This window comes from Mytilus trossulus, chromosome 3 (assembly GCF_036588685.1).
Source record: "Mytilus trossulus isolate FHL-02 chromosome 3, PNRI_Mtr1.1.1.hap1, whole genome shotgun sequence".
NCBI classification, from domain to species: Eukaryota; Metazoa; Mollusca; class Bivalvia; order Mytilida; family Mytilidae; genus Mytilus; species Mytilus trossulus.
The window spans coordinates 60,515,001-60,536,159 of record NC_086375.1 but is presented as its reverse complement, the minus strand read 5'-3'; the positions used below and the strand labels follow the sequence as shown (position 1 = coordinate 60,536,159).

Here is a 21,159-nt window from a genome sequence, read left to right as displayed (position 1 = left end):
TCTACAAGATACAACTCAATATTTGAATTTATTATTATTGCTGCCTTACTGTCTTTTTATTAAGATGATTAAATGTGAATTTCATGCGACTTTTATACAAGTAAGAAGTTTAGCGCTATAAAAGCAGGTTCAATCCACCATTTTCTACATTTGAAAATACCTGTTCCAAGTCAGGAATATTACAGTTGTTGTCCATTCGTTTGATGTGTTTTATCATTTAATTTTGCCATCTGATTAGGGGCTTTCCGTTTTAAATTATCCACGGAGTTCAGTATTTTTGTGATTTTACGTTTTGATAGAACATTCGATATATATATAAAATATATAAATTGACATCGAAAAGATATTCGTAGCCGCATTTTTCATTTTGTCATTAGGTTTTCAATGTACTTCAACTTCATATTTGAGTTTGCCTACAAACTGTTTTGATGTAGAAGAAATGCGAAGCAAATTTGAAGCTTGTTTTCCTAATGAGTTTATCTTACAATTATATATCAATTAGATAAAACAGAAAGAATAGAAAATTACGTTGGATGACTTCTGTCATTAGATCAATTTGTTACGTAAAAATAGCTTCAAAATTGATTCAGGCTGGCAGTATTTTAAAATTCAATTGTCATTGGGTGCAAAATTATTGACAAGATAACCTATCAAGTAAACAAATATATCTCACTTGTATGACAATGTCTTCCGGTATATCCAGGTGCACATGTGCAGTTATAATCGTTAACGAGGTCAGAACATGTTGCACCATGCTCACAAGGCCGGCGTAAACATTCGTTAATATCTGATTGGTAAAAGTCAAACATATTATCAAAAAATTTAAACTTTGAGCGGTTGGAACGTGTTGATGTATATACAAATCATCTCTTTTATATTTAGCATATGCTTTTTTTATAGCAATATATTAAGTGTGTGAATCTAAACACAATGGTATGTTCAACTTTTATGACAATACGTTCAATTTGCATAACCGCTGTTTTTACTTAGACTAAAGCCAAATTCTAAGATTCTTAATTACAGAACGTTTTGTTATGAATAACACGTCAACACTAGCATAACGGCAATAGTCCCGATTGCTTTTTGTTGAAAAGAATTACAATAAACATTGGTGCTTAACAAGAAACTACTATATCAAGTACGAGTAACAAGAAGAAATTCAGTTCAAATTATACGGACACTACCACCATTCGAAGAACTGCGTTATGAAAATCTGGTTTACAGATGATGATGAATATATATTTTTTGTTGTAGCCTTACTCTCGTCCTCTTTTGCTCGAATGTGACCTCACTGAATGAGACTTATTTGAATATTCATAGTTATGTGACGTTAAACATTCTAGAGCAACAAAGATCAACACTATTTTTGATAGTGTTTGTGTTGATCAATCTTTCCATTTCTATTTTGTGTTTTGAAGACTGTATTTCGGTTTATTTGCAATTTTGTCTTCGATATATGAGATTGATTGCCCCTTTGGTATATTCTGCCTTTCTATAATTTAATACGAACTTGTAATATATTTCGTATGCTCGTATGATTACCATATATTGTTTTTACAAAATTCCGTTAATATGAAATGAACTAATATAATGCATTGTGTAAAATGATCTAAGTTATGTCTTTTTCATTGCTCACCGGTTTCACATTTCTTTCCAGTGTAACCAGGGTTACAGGAACAGGAAAAGTCATTTAACAGATCAGAACAGGTACCTCCATTCTGACAGGGAGAACTTAAACATTCGTCTACATCTACAGAGAGAAACAGTTAGAAGTTATTGATATGGGAAAATGTAGACTTTTTTGGCCGATATATTTGACTGAAATGTAAAACTTACTATATTTGATCTTAAGATTTTCCTAACTATACTTAGCATATTTTTTATCATAAAATCATAACACATTTCGTATTGGCCGATTCACCATGTCACGAAAACATGACAAACAACACATAAATATTTCGTTAAATGAGATTTTGAAATCGGTTAACCACTATAGCTATACAATTTACTAAAAAATTGAATGACTTCATTACTTTGGACTACTATATTCTTTCTGTTGTTACTTGATTTAAATTGGCAGTTGGTAAGCAAACACTTTGATACTATTCAAAATTTAGCAATGTTGATGAAGTTATGAAGACTCCGTTCCAGTAATTTTGTTAAAACCTACTGCATTTATACCTTAAACAGAAATTAATATTATATCGATGGTTTATGACTCCAGTAAAATATAAGCTTTAGACAGATAGTTCATGGATGTTCAATCTATTTAAATGCAAAACGTATAACACATCAGGTGACACTGGTAAATAATCTGAGTTTGGTGTGGATTTTTTTTATTTTAAATTTTGTCCACCCTTCATCGACAAACTGTTATCAACCTAAGTATCGTATCCCTCAAACGTACTGAAATATTTCAATAGATGATTTAATGTTTATTACAGTAAGCGATTCTGAACCGTACCATTATCACATCTAGCACCAGAATATCCTTTTGGACATATACATCTGAATCCATTGACTTGGTCTTGACATATACCATTGTTCTGACATGGATTTGGGGAACACTCATCAATATCTACAATAGATAAAAATTTTGTATAAAATGTTTGGATAATGGATAACACTCATCAGTTAAGGTTGTTTATGAAATGCTTAGGGAATAACTTGAAGACTTTCAATATAAAACTGAATATATTACAAGAGTTGCAGATACAGAAAAATGGTTAACACTATATCATACTTGAAATAATGTAATAAAATTTCGCAATTGTGTTGAAAGTAAAAAAAAATGAAATTAAGTTAAAATAATAAAATATGAAATTTTGTAGTTTATTAGTTATAAAAGAATTACGCCATTATTCCAATATACCCTCTACATGTCATTTTTCTTAGGACAATCCTTTAATATAATCACATACGGATTTTCACAAATAGATCTATTTTTACTTCAGGATGGATGTTTAACATCAAGTACCAAAATTAGGGAAAAATAATATAAGACCCACGCAGTTGAAAATCAAAACGTTACCGCAATAGCATACCTCAAATGCCTTATTATGTGTCTGGACGATAAAAAAAAGCATTTGGAAATCTGTCCAGAAATATGATATCATTAATAAATAACGTTCGTAAAATTATTAGCTTTCACATGTTTATATTACTAGTACTTACTTATGACACAATCCTTTCCCGTATATCCAGGCATACAGCTACAGACATAACCATTCACCTGGTCATGGCATGTACCATTATTTGAACATGGCTGACTAGCACACTCATCTACATCTAAATTTTAACATCATTTAATTACAAATTTTATAACCATTAATATAAGGAGACACACAATCTGTCATAGAACAGTAAAAACTGCAATGTGATTCGACCCTGTTGGTATTTTTTAAAATAAAAAACGAATAATGTCAATTTCATGGTAATATTTTTCTGAAATCTTCATAAATATGCATGTTCTAAGGTTTTTATTTCTTACTCCCCACACAAAAAAGAAAATGAAATGGAGAGTTGCATCCTAACAATTTCTTTTTATAATATTGTAGAACTAAAACATTTTAGTACCTATCCGATCAAAAATAGGTATATTAAATTAAAAACAAGCATGTTGCAGTATTTTCAAGGAGCCCTATCAAAAATGATTACCTATTTGGCAAGTGATACCATTGAATCCAGGTTGACATTGACAAGTGTACTTATTGATAAGGTCTGTACATGTACCATTATTTCTACAAGGTGTAGTAGAACATTCGTCGATATCTAAAACGATGCAAACAGATACATAAGCCACATTATATATCAATTTTCAAAATACGTAATATCAATATTATTATTTCTTTTGACAGCAGAACAGTAGAAATTTTGCTAGACTGTCATGTCTTGTAGTTATGTAAGAATAAATTAAAAAGAATAAAAAATTAATCGTTTCGTAACAATAAAAAAGCTTTTTTTTAGTAAATCATGACAAAAAGTGCAATCAAGGAACAATTGTGACTGAGCAATACCTGTTTCGCAGTTGGTTCCAGTATATCCAGGCTTGCAGGTACACGAATAACTGTCTATATGATCTGCACAACTACCGTCATGTTTGCAAGGAGAACTACTACACTCGTTTATATCTGAAAATGCATTTCACTTTTAGCAATAAGATTTAGTATTCTAAAGTCTTTGATAGTTCGTATAAAGTACATACGTGAAGCAAAACATACTTGGTTCTTATTTCACATCAACGCAGAGTTATAAAAAATTGAATGACTTTTACTAAGAATTTGGTAGACTGATAAAGAAGAAAATGTCAAAGCTTTTGTAGGTGAAGGTCGTTCATTAATTATATTATGCAATTTAAATAAAAAGTTTTAAGGATGTATCTTGTTAATCAAAAAGTAAAATCTCAAAAATACTGATTTCTGAGGGAAATTCAAAACGGAAAGTCCTCAAAATCTCAAACACACCAAACGAATGAATAACATCAACATATATTATAAGAGAATCGAAATACACCAAAAGCACATTTAAACGTATAAGTCGAAAATAAATTGACAATGCCATGGCTAAAACAAAAGACAAACAAGAGATAAATAACTGTACACAAAACATAGAAAACTTAAGACTTAAGAATGTATTTGAACGTTTTTTTTTATTTGTGATTTTATCTTTTAAGAAATATCAGTACTGACGTTGAAGACTTGACGTCGTCAATTTACAAAAGAACGGTACCAAATGCAGTTTCGCGATTGCCATAAATAAATTGAATATAATATGACGTCCTACAAATGAACATATCCAAATTGAAGATCACTACGTTACTTCTACGATTCAAATTTGGATAATTTCATATAAAAACGGAGACTTTAGATGGTCGTCATTTTATGTTCGATCATCATGATACTCGACTTACTGCTTATTTACAACATGCAAGTTTGCCGTTTTACAATCAAAAAGATCATTAGAAATGAACTAATGTGTTTCCCAAAATAAAAACAGAATCCAACGTTGATTTAATTTCAATTGTATATGACGGTGATATTCAATCACAGCACTTAAAAGAAATAGGAAGATGTTGTTTGGGTTCCAATGAGAAAATCATCCATTCAAGTAACAATTATTTAAGTATGTATATAAAAGTATTACCAAGAATGTGTTACGTCCTAAGATGACGAAATGTGGAATCGACAGAAATTGTTAATCAATGAAAAAAACTACAAATTGCTTGTTAACATACCTATTTGACAATTATCCCCAGAATATCCTGCAGGACACTGACATGTATAGTAGTTAATGTTGTCTGTACAGTTGCCACCATGCTGACAAGGAGTGCTTCCACATTCATAAATATCTGCAATTGATCAAATATAATTTGCGAAATGTCACTTTCAAATGCTATTTTATTTTAAAACAAATCATTTCAATAGGTGAAATATGAGGAAATAAAAAATTGCAAGAATAATTGAGGAAACGGAATATCACTTTTTTTGCATATCATTTCTTCATTTGGTTAATAATTTGACTTTAGACAGTTTCCAAAAAGTAAACAAATACAGAATAATCTTATTTTATTGAACATTTAAATTGCTGACTACAAACAAAACAAGAATATTATATCTTTGTACTTTAACAATTCATTTTTAGCTAAACTATCAAACGACCAGCAATATTCCTGACCAATACGATAACTTAATAATCTAAGTTAATATCATTTAAACAAAAAAAAAGAAAACATGCCACAAAATAGGTGACATTATACGGAACGATGCCTCATTTTGCCAACATGTATGCATTTACATTACAAATGGTCGTGCAGACATCAAAGATAAAGTATACGCAAACATATAAACACTTGTTGCTTATTTCTGAATCCTAATTATGGATGTGTTTATAAAATGTATAATTAAATATTGTTTAAAACAAAAATATTGAAACAAATACTGTTCTTAAGTAATGTGCTTACCTGTTATACAGTGAACGTCTGTATATCCTGCGACACATGAGCAAGAATATCCGTTGACCTCATCATTGCACGTTGCACCATTTTGACATGGATAACTGCTACATTCGTTTATATCTAAAATTATAAAAAAAGGCATGCAAGGCTTATAAATAGTCTACAGACCAAAATTACGAAAATAAGAGAGCATTGTAAACTAATTTCTAAATGTTGTTCAATATCGTGCTTAGACAATTCATGTCCGTGTTAGAAAAAAACATTAAATGAACAGTACAGTTATAGAAATTATCATATATGTTAACATATCAATACTGACTACTTGGCTATAGTGGTTCTTTTAGGTAACGACACGTTTAAAATCAGTAGTATCGACCGCATGGTAGAACACAAAGACACCAAGCATTATGATATAGTACGGCGGATGATGGCTACTTCTACACGAGATGCATTAGTGCGGATAGATTTAAAGACACTGAACAACCTAATCCATACCGGAGTTCAAGAGCATTTAAAACCGTAAGTTGTGCCAGATCTGGAAATGATAATCTATGGCAAAGTTATTACCAAATACTTCAAGTTTTTACAAACAACAGTAGTGAACCGACGTTCACAGCTCATAATTCAATCAAGAAGACAAATCAACCGAGGGAATCGTATAAACTATAACAGAAGCGAGACAGAGTATGTGTCTCTTGCTATGCATGTTTCATCCGTCATACGAATCCATACTTAGTCCAAATGTCAAAATCGAGTATAGGACTCTTTAGATAAAGCTAGGGATTATACTACAATAAATCAAGGATTACACTACAATAAATTAAGGATTTCACTACAAAATATAAACTCATTAGCGATACCTGGATTAAATTTTGTAATTACACCAGACGCACGTTTCGTCTACAAAATACCCCTAAGTGACGCTGGAATCCAAAAAAAGTTAAAAAGGCCAAATAAAGTACGACGTCGTAGAGCATTGAGGATCAAAATTCCTAAAAGTTCTGTCTAAGGTTATCAATTCCTGAGGTAGAAATCTTAGAATTTAAAAAATTCAAAAGTTTTGTAGACAGCTAAATTATAAATATGATCATATCAATGATAGTTAATGTAACCACAGAAGTGCTGACCACTTGGCTGGTGATTCCCTCGGGGAATTAAATCTCCACCAGCAGTGGCATCGACCCAGTGGTTGTAAATAAAGTCATCATAAAAGACTCATCAGTGACGTTCGATTCCAAAAAAGTTAAAAAGGCAAAAAAAAAAAGCACGACGTTGTACAGCATTTGGACCAACATTCCTTAAAGTTTGCGAAATACATTAAGAATTACACTACAACAAATCTAAATATGTTCTGTTAAATTTCTTGTCCGTTGATAAGCGTCCAGTTGCAAATATTCATGCATTATTAGGACGAGAACAATGACATAATATATATCAAAAGATAGTTTCTTGTAATAGATCCCTCGAAATGAAAGCTACGAGTTTCGATTATCACGAGAAAATGCAAGTATGCTGTAAAGGAGTATAAATTTTGTATAAACTTTAAATAGGTCATCTCCTGATCTGTGATAGAGTTTTTGCAATTGTTTTTCAATGCAGAGTGTAACACTCTATATGAACGAGGAATCGGATTTCACGACGCGAATTCCGACTAAACCTGACTGCGTACTTCTATCCGCGCTATAGGGCAATCGCACATATCAGACAGAAAAACTAGCCCAAATTCATACATTCCTTGATTCCTTACGAGAGAATATTAATTTCAGTCCTAACAGTAAGAGCTAAAAAAAACCAATGATTTATGCAAATTAATTGCAATTGCTCCTTTTTTTTTATAAAGATTTATATTATGAAAAAATACCTATTTGACATTCGGTTCCAGTATAGCCAGGCGAACATGAGCAAGAGTATCCATTTATCTCATCAGAACATGTGCCGCCATGTTGACATGGTGTACTTGAACATTCATTTATGTCTGTAAAAATAAAAGTAGAGCTGACAATGCATAGTCTTTAATATTTAATGATGTAGGTGAAATAGGAGACGAACAGAAATCAAAACTATGCTTTTTAGATTTTAACACACAACAGTAATATCTAGATGACAAAACAATACTTTAATGAAAGCGTGGTATCTTTACAATTTCATAAGATAGAAACTTTGTGAACATTGCTAATGGAAGTGAATTAGTATCATATATGAGAAATTACACTACCAGTACATACAAAAAAGAAAATGTGGTATGATTATTCATAAGAACCTGATAGAAACTAATGCACTTACCTATTTGACAGTTGTTTCCGGTAAATCCAGGCAAACAGGTACATTGATATTTGTTGATTAGATCATTACATGAACCACCATGTTGGCAAGGGTTAGATGAACACTCGTCAATATCTATAGGAAAAAGTAGTCAGTATTCAAATGATTACAAATTAACAAAGCTACGTGAAAAAAACGAAATGTAAAACGAAAATAACATAATTAATATATATTTAATGATGAACTATAAATCTGCAGTTAAACGAACTTTGGCAATTAATACATTTTTTAGTGTATACTATTATACTTTGCAGAATGAAAAAAAACCCATGTTGATATTAAATGTACTTACTTAGTTCACAATTATATCCGTTATAACCAGACATACAAGAACATGTGTAATTATCAATTAAATTTGAACAACTTCCACCATTTTTACACGGGAGAGACAAACATTCATTTACATCTGAAATACAGAAAAAATATCCATTGATATGGCAAAGGTCATCGAAGTAAATATATAAAAGAATTGACTTATTTCAAACCCAAAATGAAACACTAATATCAACTAAAAAAGAGTTATCGTTGAAAGATTATTTATGTAAGAAACTCTTAAGATATTTTGTTCATTATAATCAATTTGAATGATCTATTTTTACAACTTCAAGCAGAAGTTTTTATGAACTAGGTATATAACTTTAAATGTTAAAAAAACAAACAACTAATTATTTCTTAACATAATATTCTACCTAACCACCGTCATATCTGTATAAGGACTTACATTTTTAAAGAAAATACTGAATCATAATTATTTAAGTACCTGTTGCACAATCATGATCTGTATACCCTGGTAAACAGGCACAACTGTAACTATTTACTTTATCTGTACACGTGGCTCCATTCTGACATGGGTTCGGTTGACAATCATCAATATCTGTAGAATATTTATAGATGTTAAAAAAAGGTTCGATAAATCCCTAATATGGCCATTATTTCTAGCTAACTTATGAAAATAAGATGAGTAAAATTGAGAATGGAAATGGGGAATGTATCAAAGAGACAACAACACGACCATAGAAAAAACAACAGCAGAAGGTCACCAACAGGTCTTCAATGTAACGAGAAATTCCTGGAAAGTTGTCACTTTGTTATTTATGGTGATATATAGTTGTGTGTATGTCATGTCATTTGGTCTCTGACCTGTTGGCTAATCATCAATCCTACTTCTCCTCCTTATCTTATTCTTTTTTAGCAAAATAGCTAAAATATGCATTCATTTTGAGAGTCACAAGATAAAAGATTTTTTCGATTGTAATACCTACGGCGTTGGCATTGTGATGAAGATTTTTAACGTAATTTGTACTCATTATATTGCAAAATATTAGAATTTCGACAAAAGAGAAGATCGAATAAAACCCCAAAAGACCTAAATTAATATTTTGCTTTCACACTAAAAAACATAATTGTTATACAGATTTATTGTATCGAATCTTACGTATCCCTGGTACTCGAAATGAGAAACATACATTTTATAAGGGAGAAGGTGTGGTACCATTAAAACGTTACATCCCGCTTCAAATGTTTGCACCTGTCATAATTCAGGAATCTGATTGTCGATTGTTTTTGTAATTTATACGGCTTTCTCGTTTCTCTTTTTTTATATAGATTAGACCGTTAGTTTTCCCGTTTGAATGGTTTTACATTAGTAATTTTGGAGCCCTTTATAGCTTGTTGTTGGATGTGAGCCAAGGCTCTGTGTTGAAGGCAGTATATTGACCTATAATGGTTTACTTTTATAAATTGTTATTTTGATGAAGAGTTGTCTCATTGGCACTCACACCTCATCTTCCTATATCTAATTATAGGAACTTTTCAGTAAAAATATTCTTACTTGATAATAGAGAAAGGCTTGATAGTTTCCAGGATTGTATAAACGCATTATTACTAGTAAACACAGTGAATAAAGTACAACCATTTTTGCAGGACTGTATGCATTATTCATTCGTGCGAAAATGATAGACCAAATTTTTTTCGGAATCTGTGTAAATGATAATATATAAAGTAATCGCAAAATTTGATATGTGGTAATCGCACATTTTTAAACATTATTCATATCTCACTCTCTTAATAACCTGTAACGTTGATATTTCGGTTATGTTTGATGTTATGTGAGTCAAACAAACAAAAATGGGTGTAATTGTTTTACCGATTATGTATGACAAATAATATGTAAAACAAAGCCTGCAATTTGGATAATATCATTGATACCTATTTGACAGTCATTCCCAGTGAATCCAGTTTTACAAACACATGTGTAATTATCAACTTTGTCAAAACATTGTCCACCGTTTGAACATGGGTTAGGAGAACACTCATCGATATCTGAAAATTATAAAAAGACATTTTATTAACATTTTGATATAACCAAGATTGAAATTGAGCAACAGAACTGAGCAACTCATAGAACTTATTTCTATAAGTTGTTTTTATAGTTATTTAATTATATAATTGTGCTCAATTGAAGGTTGGAATCCACTTAAGTAAAGTTAAATCATTTTGGTTTCATGATATCAGAAGTTTTATAATTTAGGATTTCACAAATGCTAATATTGACCCTATTCGATGAAGGTTTTTATAAATGCATGCTGTGTACCAAGAAATTAACCATCAGTTTCAATGTTGAATATCCATAAACTCTAAAGGTATATATACCTGTCTGACAATTTCGTCCTGTATAACCAGAAGGGCAAATACAAGAATAATCATTTACTAAATCAATACATGTCGCTCCGTGTTCACATGGCCGCCTAAAACAGTCGTTAATGTCTGAAAAAGCAAAACAAAATAATCTTTAATATATATAACATTACAGGATCTAGACGTATGAGTATAAATCATATGTATTCAAACAGTGTTTCATGTAGAAATAAAAGTACCATTGTCACATCTAGCTCCTGAATTTATTTAGAAAAATGGTATGATCTACTATGTGCACTGTTCCTCATATGTAAAATAAGATAATAGCAATAGCAGTTGATTTGTATAATAATACCAAGACTTTGAATTATATCATAGATCAAAGACGAAATTAATCAATTAATAAATATTAAAGTAATATACAGTTTAATTATTTCAGTAATATTTCTTTGCAAACACTCACAAACACATCACACAAGAAAGTAGCATGGAAATAGGGTAATTTCATTCCAAGTGCTTTACTAGTTAAGATGTCACATAAAAGTAATTTCAAAACAGTCCAGACACAATATCCCAAAGCAGATGTAAGAACAAATGCAAAGAAGCAGATGCACACTGGGGTTTGCAAACTTTCATTCAAATACTCATACGTCTAGGTCCTGTAATGTTATATATGATGAAATGTTTTAGACACATAATATTATGTTGCTCATAAAAGTATCAAATTGGCTTCATGTAGAAACATAAAAATGATTTTTTTAAAGAATAGCTTGCATATATGCCGATTTGTCGTGTATTTGTTTTATTAAATGAGTGATTTCCAATTACATGTATATGTAATAAATGCATGTGCGTTGAGAGTGTTTAGCATATGAGAAGCAAATACCATTCTATCAGATTCTTTAATGCCAAGGTCAACTGGAAAATTGATATAAAACACGATCAGGCTATTCGTTTATTTTTTTGTCACTCGAATGTATATTTTTGAGTAGGGTATAAGCTCATAGTTAGTCTCGTTTAGATCCATGTTTTAAACTGGCTAGTTTAGGTAAACTATATCATTTTCGACATATTTACGATATCACAATGGAAAAAAACTCTCGGTAAGTGTTCAAATTATATTATATAATTAATTTTTCCACACAATTACCAATTTGTTATAGGTTTAAAGAGTTGCACTAAATTCATAATTCAGGCGACGCACAATACGTGTTAGTATACCTTTTCATATTACACAACCTAATTATTAGAAATACAAACATGAAGCAGTCAATATTGATTTACAGGTACACAGGTACACAGATAAATACTTGTAAAGCCTTTCCTATACAATGCACAGGAAACGGAATTCATTGTTTTGCTTTACAGGTACCACTATGGATAAATTAACAACTGAAATAGTTAAACTGTCGGACATTCGTTTTTGTTATTAAACGAGTAATTCAGTATAACTATATGGAAAAAGTAACAGTATAGCAACACAGGAACGATTGAAATTATATACTTCTGTAAAATATATTGTACTAGCCGAGACACGGGAACAACTTAAATAATTTACCTGTCTGGCATTTCTTTCCAGTATAACCTGGGACACAGGAACAACTAAAATCATTGATTTTATCAGCACATGTCCCTCCGTTTTGACATGGATTGCTGGTACATTCGTCAACGTCTGAAGTGGAAATCGTTTTAATATAAACATTAAGTGAGACATTTCAATTTAAATGAAACCTTAATATAATTCTTTCTTTTCAAAACATGATATCTTTTAGTTGTCAGAAGAAAATGGTTAAATCATTTCAAATATATATCGTGTAGATTGTCACTGATGGTATGTATTTAAAAGGTTAAATATACTTAAATGAAGAAGTTGATTTCGTGAAATTTTTTCCAAGAAATATTGATATATTTCGATATCTTTTAAATGCTTTCCCCTCTTAATATATATGACATAAACTTCACTGCTTTGTAAACTTTGATCTCAACAAAGATAATGTGTTTCTTTGTTGCAAACATAAAAGTTTATTATTGAATCTGCTAATCATAATATCAAAGAATTATATATACAAAAGTAAATTAAATGAAACAAAACCAAATATGGTTGAGTTAAAGAATTAAATAAAGAAAAACAAATTTCTTGAAAATTAAATTGCAAAGAAAAATGATAAAGTCTAAGATTGTGAAAAAAATTGGTCTCCTTAACATGTAATATTTAACTAAGAGTTGTTTTCATATTATCTATGTTTAGTTCAGAGAAATGAAATGAGTTATAAATTATTAGCAAATTTATTTCTTTAAAAAAAATTGTAATACAAAGTAAGTCATGATACATATTGTAGCAAAACAGATCAGCGAAAATATTAGGTTTGTATGTGAGTAAGTCAGAGAGAGAGAGAGAGAGATGAATCAAATACAATTTATATGTAATCTAAAATATTCTTATTGTAAAAAATTCATTAGTCAGAGATTAATTTTGTACATTGCGTTTTTCTTTTCTTTTGTATTTACCCCTTGATACCATTGTCAGGTGGTAGTGCAATGGGGTGTGTGAAATCCTGACTATTGAAAAACAAATGAAAGATAAAAAAAAACTTCACTGCTTCACAGCAATGTTTAACTTATAAGGAGGAATTTGGAAAGAGGAGAGTAAAATAAAAATACCATTGTCACATCTAGCTCCAGAATACCCGGCAGGACAAATACATTTGAATCCATTTACTTTATCTTGACAAATGCCGTTGTGTTTGCATGGATTTGGTGTGCAGTCATCAATGTCTGAAAATAACAGGAAACATACAAGTTTAACGCATCAATCTATCTATTCATTTATATTATAGGTACACATTTCGAAAAATTGTCCTAAATGTGAAGGAATATGCTAAAAATTTATATAGAACGAAATATTTTCACATGTCCTGTATTTTAAGTTGTATTATTGACATAGTATATAACCAGAGTGATAACACAAGTCCTTTTCTTTTTCATCAGTATCAAGACCACACTTACTTATAACACATGTTGTCCCAGTATATCCTGGCATACAACTACAAACATATCCATTTACTCTATCTTGACAAGTACCACCGTTAGAGCATGGCTGACTAGCACATTCGTCGGTATCTGTAAAACAATAAATACAAATAAAGTTATATTCACCCAAAACTTCCTATAAAAAGTGTTCATAACAAATCAGTATACAATTGTTTAACAACTGAACACATCTGATGTACAACTTATCTCAAAACATGATAAATTTGCATAGGTGAGTTAATTCTTTTTTCGAAAAATATCTTACCATGTTCACAATGACTTCCTAGAAATCCAGGTAAGCATTGGCAGGTATATTTGTTTACATTATCAACACATGATCCATTATTCTGGCATGGTGCGCTGGCACACTCATCAACATCTGAAATAAAGAAAAATAAAATGAATATATATATGTGACTATTAGTTCAATAAACACAACACTTATCTTATACAAAGTCACTTAAACTACCATTTACTCGAGATAAGTTCTTAGTAAGTAAGTGACAATAGTGGTTAACCGAAAGTAGAAAATCCGTTGTGGACAAAGAAACCGCGAAAAAACTCTAGGGGGAACCTATGAAATCAAAAACCTAATAGAGCCCGATAGTGTCCACGAAGAAATAGCCTCACGCAATGCATGCATCGCCCGCAATGATATCTATTCTGATACAAAATGTCACGAAAGGAAATAAGACATAATGAGAAAATGTATCTTTGAAGATGTGTTGACGAGGTTCTTTTATAACCATTGGGCCGATGCCACTGTTGGTGGAGTTTTAATTCTCCGATGTTACCAGTAGATCAATAGTCACCAAGTCTGTGTTGACAAAATATCATTGAAATGGACACAAAACCTTTTTTTGAAATACTATGGCTTTCCTACCTAAGCAATAGATTAACTTAGCTTTATTTCACAAAATTACTTTTCAACTTCGAACTTTATTTGTCCCTTTTAACTCTTTTTGATTCGGTTTCCTGGCGAGTCTTTTGTAGACCAAACGCGCGATTGACGTAAATACAGAATTTTAATCCTGGTTTTATGATGAGGTAATTGGTAGATTCTTTTGGTGAATATGGTACTAAAACACACATAAACAACACAGAAAAATGTTTTTTTGTTTTGTTTCGGATACTTTAAAATTGAAATTAAAACATGTACGTTTATTTGAATTTACTCGAATAAAAAAACGATTGTGTTTTTAATTATGATGTGTAATAATATTTTACTAGAAAATGAACATTACTATGCCCTACCTGTCTCACAATTAGCTCCAGTATAACCAGATTTACAGTCACATGTGTATTTGTTTACTTTATCGTGACACGTTCCATCATGCTTGCAAGGATTACTAGCACATTCGTTTATATCTGTAGAAAAACGATTATTATTAGGAAATTGATAAAATTGCTTCATCAATTGTACCAATAAGTAAGTAATGCAAAAAATAATGAAATAAGTTGTTATAAATTAAACAATATTTTACAATTATTTGGCGTTTAATCTGTAAAATTTAATTTATGTTGTTCGAATTTAAAATTATTGATATGAACTATGAATTGTTATTCAAAAGGTCAATTATTGCATGTATTGAAAGAATGCTATTTTGTTTAATCATGTATGATAAGCATATTAAGACATACCTTGACCACAGCTTTGTCCCCTATACCCAAGCGGACACTGACATGTATATTTGTTTACATGATCACTACACGTTCCTCCATGTTGACATGGATTACTACCGCACTCGTCAATATCTTAACAAAAGAAATGATATGTCCATACATTGTATCATACCTCGTTGTTAATATAACGAAATTGTATGTGACCTTCTTACTAGTGAGATGTTTAGCTAGTTATAAAACACGGTTAAATCCACCATGTTCTACATAAGAAAATGCCTGTACGAAGTCAGGATAATGACAATTGTTAGATGCTTTTTATGCTTCATTGTAAAATATTTGATTGTTTTGAGATTGTGACACTATCATGACTGCTGTACACATATTTTGACAGTTTTATCTAATATGTTTGTTTTGTTAACGCATCGTTTTAAATATAATGAAACTTGAGGTGACTGTCAAACAAGTGAGAAGTATCAAACCATGTTCAATCCACCATGTCTATGTTTGAACATGCCTGTATTAAGTCAGGAGTATGACAGTTGTTTTCCATTCGTTTGATGTGTTTTATCATTTGATTTTGCCATTTAGTTAGGGACTGTCCGTTTTGAGTTTTCCTCGGAGTTCAGAATGTTTAGAATTTTACTTTTTGTTATCAATTCGTTTGATGTGTTTGAGCTTTTGACTTTGCTTGTTGATTAGGAACTCTTCGTTTTGAATTTTTCTCGGAGTTTATTTTTTTAGTGATTTTTTTTTCTCATAAAAAATATATTTTTTTACCCTGAAAAATATTGATATTGTAAAAGCAAATCACAAACGCAAAATACCTGTTTCACAATGTACACCTGTATATCCCAGCAAACAATTACATGTATAACTATTTACATTGTCACTGCATTTAGCACCATTCTTACAAGGTGAACTACTGCATTCGTCAATATCTGTATGCCAGAAAAAAAGTAATAGAAATAAGCATTATAGGATTTAAAAAAAAATCACGGTCATAGACACTAATATAAAAAGAATATAAACATAGGAGTTTGATACTTCCCATTTTGTATAGTTCAGTTCTCCACCGAACCTCAATTTTTATATGAAAGTCAAATATATGAGACAGACTAAGCTTAGTTTGAAGCCCGAATTTGTTTTCTCTAAATCGATTTATGACTTTCGAACAGCGGTATAATACTGCTGCCTTTATTTAGTTATGTCTATGGTATCATTTATTTAAAGTAACTTTGGATAGCTTCGCTGTATATGGTGATTAAAATTAAACGTATTAAGTGAGATCACGTCATCTTTTTATCAAAACTATTTAGTTAAAAGATAACCTTAGCTTCTATTCATTCTTTCCTATAAGCTCTTGTATGAAGACTATCGCATATAAATAAAGGAATCATTCAACAGGATTAGGAACACAGTTGGTTGCCATAGAATTGTCAGTTGTTTGTTGAAAAAACACGTCCTTCAAACGTAATATATTAGATGCTGAAAGTTAATCAGGAATTATTTAGCGATTTGTCTTTAAATACACAAGAATAAATATATCCTTTTACATTTATAGTAATACTTTCAATATTGCAACCGGGAGAAGGTAACCAATATCATCATACCCGCGATCTCGAACAGCATTTGACAAAGGTTTGTTATTAGTCAAAGTGAATTCTATCTGTGTGTAAAGGTATGTTTAATTTACAATGTGTATTGACTTAAAATTGAATGGAATTTTCAAACCTGTTTCACATTTTGTTCCAGTATAACCTGTCGTACATACACAAGTAAACCCGTCTACCTGGTCGAGACATTTCCCTCCGTTTTGGCAAGGTCCACTGTTGCATTCATTAATATCTGCAATTTCAAGGAATACTTTTATTGTATTTAAAAAACAGTGAGTTATTCAACAAGTAAACGGAAAGTATGATAAAATGGGGAAAAACGTGTAAATGTACATGTAAGAACTCTTACTGGAGCTTAAAACATGATGAAGTATATACAGTTCAGGTAAAAGATCAATAGTTTAAATCATTGCATTTCAGTTGTGTAAGAAGTTAAACAAATGGTTTTTTTTTTTACATGTTTGCTTTTTAGATTCCGTCAGTTAATCCATTTGCGTTAAGTAAGGGAAACCAACATAACCTATATACATTTTCCATAATTTTGCATACTTTTGATGTATGTAGTTGTTATTGAGTAAACGAAACTGTACTGGATCTAACGTTTTGTGATTTAGGTATTTAATAACAGTACGCTTTTAAAAAGTTTTAAAAGAAAAGGTAAGACACCCTTGACAATATGTGTGATAAAGGATATCATCAAAAGTTGCAATAACTATCAAATCCTAATGAAACTAATAATAACTCTCACAAAATAACATACATCATCCGACTGTATACGTTTTCATTTCACTTTGATATTGTACACGAGAAAACTATTACTTACTAATCGAAATATCTAAGTACTTTAAAGATCAAACCATATCAATTTTAATAAAAGTAATGTATATGTTTGCTTGTCTAACTCTCATTAAAAACAAATAGAAAACTTGATCTAAGATATCCCAATACACACATTTGATGATAGTATTTTAGTTTATAGCCTGTGAACTTGACCAATATTATATAGTTTAATATTTGAGAAAGGTTTCCGAACAAACACAGTTATATTTATCTACAGAAACCATTCAGATAAACATGTCAGGAAGGGATGCTTCAAAATCTGTAAATGGTAATTTTGATTGAATTTTCTAATCTTTATGTTATTCAGAACAAGGTGATTAAAAATATAATGTGAAACTGTTTTAATTATATTTCAATCAAATGCTGAGATAAAAGCTCAAACATATTTTCAACGTTCACATTTGCATGTTAATTCTAGAAAAATTTGTCCAGCAATAATCATGGTAACACATGCTGAATGACTGTCACAGTTTATGTACAGGGTCTTTTGAGCAAAAATGATGGATAGGTTTGACTTTGCGAACAAACAAAACTTTTTGAATTGTTATTTGACTGCAAACTTATTCCGATATTTACTCGGAGTCAACGTTAAAAAAGTGATGTTGCTGTATATATACACTATCAAACTGACTCAATTTGACAAGAATAGCTACAAAGAATATATGGAATATGTTGTTGAAGGCTGAACGGTGATCTATAGTTGTTAATTTTTGAGTCAGTTGGTTTCGTGTGAAGAGTTGTCTTATTGCCAATTATACAATGTCTTATTTTATTTATATTTGGTACAGGCATTTTAAAGGAAAATTAATATGTTTCACTATAAAATGAAAAATAGAAAGCTTTATGTTGAGATGCTAAACCCACTGAAATTCGAATACGAATAAAAGAGCTATGATATAGTTCTAAAAACGTGTGACACATTTCATCGCAAATGGTATTTGCTCAAGAATAAGCAGATATGAATCAGAACGCATCCTACGAGGTAATGGTAAGCTTACGTCGTACACAGTCGGAGGAAAACATGATCTTGTGCAATGATAAAATACAAGCACTCACAAATAATGATGAACTGATGATAGTTAAGAATACTTTATTTCAAGGATCGACAAATTTATATCGATTACACCTAAACCTACAGTCTTAATAAAAAACATCTCCGTAAAAAGATAGAATGTGATATCACATTTTTCAATTTTTCAATAAAGAGTACCGAATTCCGTCGAGAATTCAAAACGGAAAGTCCTTAATCAATGGCAAAATGAAAAGTTCAAAGCATCAAACGAATGGGTAACAACTGTCATATTCTGACTTATTACATAAGATTTACTTGGGTGGTCAATTTGGAATAAATGTTCTACAGTACAGGTAATTTTCACATTGTTATAGGTTTTGATATAAAACCCTTAATATTAAAATGTATCTTGAGTCAAACTTCACTGTTGTAATTGTACTTTCCATATGTATTTTCAATTTTTATCGTTATTGAAAGTAGTTCCCATACACCTTTTAGGTGAACTCATTGCTATATCGTTTTCTTTATGAAAATTTTTTCAAATCTGGTAACAAAATCTTTGAACAAATCAGTATTTCAGTTCTTATTTAGGATAAGATGACATTGTCCATTCAATCTAATCTGAGGTACATATGTTACGAATTATTGTCCTGATTAATTGACCTGTTTAGCTTTTTCCGGAACTAGTAAAAAATTGAAATTATTGTGGAATACCAAAAAACTAAAATATAAATGATTTATAAATTCAAAATGTAACGTCTAATACTCATTTCTCGATTATTATTATCACCAAAGTTGACCGATTTTTCTTTATATCAAGCACTGTCATTTTCATACGTGGACAAGGAACTGCTGCCTCTTTCAAAGCACAGTTTATATTTTTATAATCTTAACTTCTCTGTGTACTTTTTGTTTTAAAATTTTGTTTTAGAATACCGGCTTGATAACTATTCTTTTCTTGTGTATTTTTTCCATTAAATTAGGATGTTGTGTCTCTTTTATAACTTGTGATTTTTTTCATGAAGATTGTACTGTTACTTTCTGCACTCTTTTTATCACTTGTAAGAGACTTTAAACGACATTTGACTACGTATTGCTTATACAATAAATGAATGTTATACACAACAGTGTTTTGTGTGTTTCTTCAGATAAGGAATACCTTTTATACCTTTCGAATATTTAAAGTAAATATGTCTTGATCTATAATAAGATGCTGTTTGATAATATTTAAATAACTGTATTTAGGCTAACGATTATTCTCAAAGTTGACCTTTCCGCTGTTTGACTGTTAGTCTAATTAGCACACGTGCCAGCAAACGATTTTCTGTGTTCATTTCACGTAACAAAGTGATGTTTTTGTGGTATTTAAACATTGCCATATAAGCGAGAGGCTAGATTAGCCTTAAAACAGGTTCAATCTAACATGTTTTCTTGAAATGTCCCTTACGCCTTTGTTAAGAATATGGCAGTTGTTATCAAATAGTCCTGTTCCCTGCTTGTTGGCGTGTTTTTTTCTGTTGTTCTATATTTAATGTATGTCCCTCGGTTTTAGTTTGAAACCCGAATTTGTTTTCGCTTAATCGATATATGGCTTTTTAAAATCGGTATACTACTGCTGACTTTATATGACTATTGAGCAGCGAAATTAAACTGTTGACTCTATTTATATTTTTGACTTTTACCTTTTACTGTAACTGATGATAGAATACCGACGACCAAGTATTTACTCGAAAGTTAAAAAGAAAGGCGACATACCAAAGGGATATTTAAACTCATTTTAAAATGAACTAACAACACCATGGTAAAGAAGAAAAAGATAAACAACCGTTCATAAAACACAACATAAAAGACTATATAGTGAGTAACAAAAACCTCCAAAAACTCTGGGGTGATCAAATGTGCTTCGAAAGAGAAAAAAAAATTTGTCTGTAAAATGTATGCATGGGTGATCTCAATTTCACTACTTGGAACTCATAGTTTACTAGACTCATCGTGAGCAACTCACTGTCAAGGAAATGAAGTTCGAAAATACTAGCTCTGGAATATCGTATCAACTGGGATCTACTTTGTATGCAGGCCCTGCTTGAATGTTGCGTTAGAAGTTGTAAGTTCACAATTGGGTACACGAA

General features: G+C 30.7%; 1 protein-coding gene across 1 annotated transcript in view; it reads right to left on the bottom strand.

The window, feature by feature from the left end:
- Nucleotides 1-21,159, bottom strand: part of LOC134710922 (uncharacterized) — a 153,259-nt gene that overhangs the window by 77,686 nt on the left and 54,414 nt on the right. The window contains exons 28-49 of the mRNA XM_063571338.1: nucleotides 17,297-17,410; nucleotides 16,390-16,503; nucleotides 15,584-15,697; nucleotides 15,197-15,310; nucleotides 14,208-14,321; nucleotides 13,919-14,032; nucleotides 13,574-13,687; nucleotides 12,471-12,584; nucleotides 10,928-11,041; nucleotides 10,484-10,597; nucleotides 9,036-9,149; nucleotides 8,568-8,681; nucleotides 8,237-8,350; nucleotides 7,815-7,928; nucleotides 5,960-6,073; nucleotides 5,234-5,347; nucleotides 4,017-4,130; nucleotides 3,658-3,771; nucleotides 3,175-3,288; nucleotides 2,465-2,578; nucleotides 1,637-1,750; nucleotides 674-787 (exon numbers count right to left, since the gene is read on the bottom strand). Coding sequence (XP_063427408.1) covers nucleotides 674-787; nucleotides 1,637-1,750; nucleotides 2,465-2,578; nucleotides 3,175-3,288; nucleotides 3,658-3,771; nucleotides 4,017-4,130; nucleotides 5,234-5,347; nucleotides 5,960-6,073; nucleotides 7,815-7,928; nucleotides 8,237-8,350; nucleotides 8,568-8,681; nucleotides 9,036-9,149; nucleotides 10,484-10,597; nucleotides 10,928-11,041; nucleotides 12,471-12,584; nucleotides 13,574-13,687; nucleotides 13,919-14,032; nucleotides 14,208-14,321; nucleotides 15,197-15,310; nucleotides 15,584-15,697; nucleotides 16,390-16,503; nucleotides 17,297-17,410 — 2,508 coding nt within the window. The remainder of the gene's footprint in view (nucleotides 1-673; nucleotides 788-1,636; nucleotides 1,751-2,464; nucleotides 2,579-3,174; nucleotides 3,289-3,657; nucleotides 3,772-4,016; nucleotides 4,131-5,233; nucleotides 5,348-5,959; nucleotides 6,074-7,814; nucleotides 7,929-8,236; nucleotides 8,351-8,567; nucleotides 8,682-9,035; nucleotides 9,150-10,483; nucleotides 10,598-10,927; nucleotides 11,042-12,470; nucleotides 12,585-13,573; nucleotides 13,688-13,918; nucleotides 14,033-14,207; nucleotides 14,322-15,196; nucleotides 15,311-15,583; nucleotides 15,698-16,389; nucleotides 16,504-17,296; nucleotides 17,411-21,159) is intronic.